Below are 2,797 nucleotides of genomic sequence, written 5' to 3' on the forward strand. Positions count from 1 at the left end.
CAGCAAGCTCAGCCTCATCTTCATTCTTTAACCCATCACATTGAGCATGTAACCATCTACAAAGGTAAAATAATCATGGTCTAATATCTAGACAAAGAAAATGAAGGGCTTTTTTTGTTTTGTCATTTTGTCTAAAACCAAAGCAGGGAAAAGCAGATACTGTAGTGTTAAGGTAGAAGATATAAAAAATAATTTGAATTTATTTTATTTATCTAAAATGGAAACAGGGTAAAGTAGTTGGTGTAATACTATGATAGATATTAAAAGAGAGTGACCTACCTATCACACTGAACACACTGTAAGATTAACTCTTCTTGTTGATACGACCGTCTACAAGCTGGACAGATGACCTTACTAGCACATGGTCCACACTGCGTATAGTTATTCTTCCAGTTACAACCAAACCCTGGTGTAGTAGCTCCACAATTTAAACAACTTACACACCTGTTACAAAATATATAAGAAGGTGAAATTGAGTTCATAAATAACTGTGTCTCTATATGAAGTATTGAAGACCTTAATTTTACTGTACTTTGAAAAAGGACAAAGGGTCAGCTGAATGACTACAAAAAGGTTCTTACAACTATAATGAAATGAAATTAAACTGAGGTTTACATCCTACTTTTCTGCACCTGTTTGGGCTTTTGGGCAACGCCAATGCAGTTTGCCAGGACAAACTTTTTATCAATCTCCAACCGTTAAGGGATCTGTAATGTGCATAGGCTTCATCACAAACTATTAGAATGAGGTTTTTTAATGTTGCAATGAGAATAAACACCATTACCATTTGCATTTCCAGTTGCCTTTAGGAACATGTTCTAATGGTGGTTTAAGACAATATGTATGATAACTTATATCACAGTCATCACACAGCAGTAATCTCCCTTCATCATCTGGTTTACCACATCCCTCACAGACTGTACAATCTAGACATCGCCATCCTTTTAGTAGGATTACTTTAGTAACCTACAATACAGATATAGAAATATACAATATGGGGCTAGACTAGATTTACATTTTACTATGAAAAACATCACAAACAATATACAGTGTGCTCAAATTGAGTATGGTATTGTCTTTATTATCTGATTAAGGAATTGTTTAATTCCATACCCAAAATGCTTTTAAAAATTACCTTCCATCAACAGCTTTACATTAGATATGACACAATGCTATGTTCCTTGTAAAATCATTATCAAAATTAAAACACTTGAGCATCAAACTAACCTTAACATTAGCACAATAAGGATGATAACACTGTCCACATTGAGTACAACTGATTAATTTACTTTCTTCATCTCTCCCAAAGGCTCCACAACTTTTACACACGTCCTGAAAAATACAACCAAAATATTGACATTGATTTTCGTGTAGTGCTAGCACAATATATCGGTGAATGGATCCATCGCAATACAACATGTCAATATATGATTCGAAATACCCAGCACCATTCTGATTTTAGTTTGATGAGTATATAGACCAAGAGCATGCATGTAACTGATATAGGGCTAATTAAAAGGTAAAAGAATACAAGAATAGTAAGCAAGTATTTACCTGATCTAATGTAAAAGTATCTTTAGCACTACATAATGTTATAGTGGTAGGATGATCATCACCACTGTCTTCGCTCTTATCATCTTTACATGACCCTGTTGTTATAATCTACAATAAAACATATATACTGTATAATTGTGAATATAATGCACACTCATTCTTACCAATGTGGAAAAATCTGAGTATACACTCTAATAAACCTATTTTGTTAAATCGTTTACACAATCATCAATATAATTTAGTTTTGTTGTTGAGGCTAGTACTAAGGGTGGGACTGATATGTCAGTCATTATCTTTGCAGACAACTTCAGAAACGCCCCTCTCTATATAGGGGAGTGTCTGAAGTTGTCTGCACATGTTGCTATTAGCACAATTCAACCTTGTTATAGCACATCAAAGCACCTCCCACTTGTTTAAACAATGCAAGATCAAAGGAAATTCTCGATATATTATAATCTATATTACACCATGAATTTATACACTTACCTGGCTTGTAGGAGTTCCACCACCTAGCTTTATTTTAACTTTTGGTCCTCGACGTTTTTCACCGTATTGAATAGGTTCACTTCGATTTCTTCTCTTCTCAGAAAATGACTGACCCTGAAATTATTCATTTTATTTAGAATACGAAATTTTTCTTCAATGAAATCAGATGGAGTTTTCTCTCCTCCTTTTCTACACCTGATTCTAAGCAAAATAATAAAATTTTATGTCAGACCAAATAACTATAAAGCCATGTTTTTAAATACAATCAACAGCATAAACTCATGACAAGAAATTCTTGATTCCTAATATGAACACCAAACTAACTTACCCGTTTTTGACTTGAGGAAAGTTTTTTCTTGCCTGCTGCCTTGAGTTTACCACGATCTATTAATTTACCCTTACCACCATGACCTTTACCACCCTGAGGGGGAGCAGGTGCTGTTGGGAAGCTTGGTGGATGAGCTGGTGAAAGTCCCTAGGAAAGAAATTAAATAGCAGTATTGTTCTGTACCTTATAAGACCTATTGCAATCTACCCAGGCTGTATTTGCCAAGGACCCGCTGGTAGAAAGGAGCAAGTAGTTTTCCTTGTAAAATACAGCAGTTTCAATCAAATATTTTTTTATATTTTCTTCATGTCATCCATTCATATTTTGGGGATATATTAATAATAAGGGGAAACTAGAAGAAAGTTACATTTCTTACCTGATCAATCATGCTGAAATCAAAGTCCATACTGGAATCTTCATCATACAGTG

General features: G+C 34.4%; 1 protein-coding gene across 1 annotated transcript; it reads right to left on the minus strand.

Moving 5' to 3' along the window:
- Positions 1-275: 275 nt before the first annotated feature.
- Positions 276-1,419, minus strand: LOTGIDRAFT_118531 (hypothetical protein; the record flags this gene model as incomplete). The annotated part of the gene is made up of 3 exons (XM_009056885.1): positions 276-444; positions 785-966; positions 1,228-1,419. 3 exons carry the CDS (start codon positions 1,417-1,419, stop codon positions 276-278), a joined length of 543 nt encoding a protein of 180 aa, XP_009055133.1.
- Between the last annotated feature and the right edge of the window lie 1,378 nt (positions 1,420-2,797).

This window comes from Lottia gigantea (assembly GCF_000327385.1).
Source record: "Lottia gigantea unplaced genomic scaffold LOTGIsca_29, whole genome shotgun sequence".
Taxonomy (NCBI): Eukaryota; Metazoa; Mollusca; class Gastropoda; family Lottiidae; genus Lottia; species Lottia gigantea.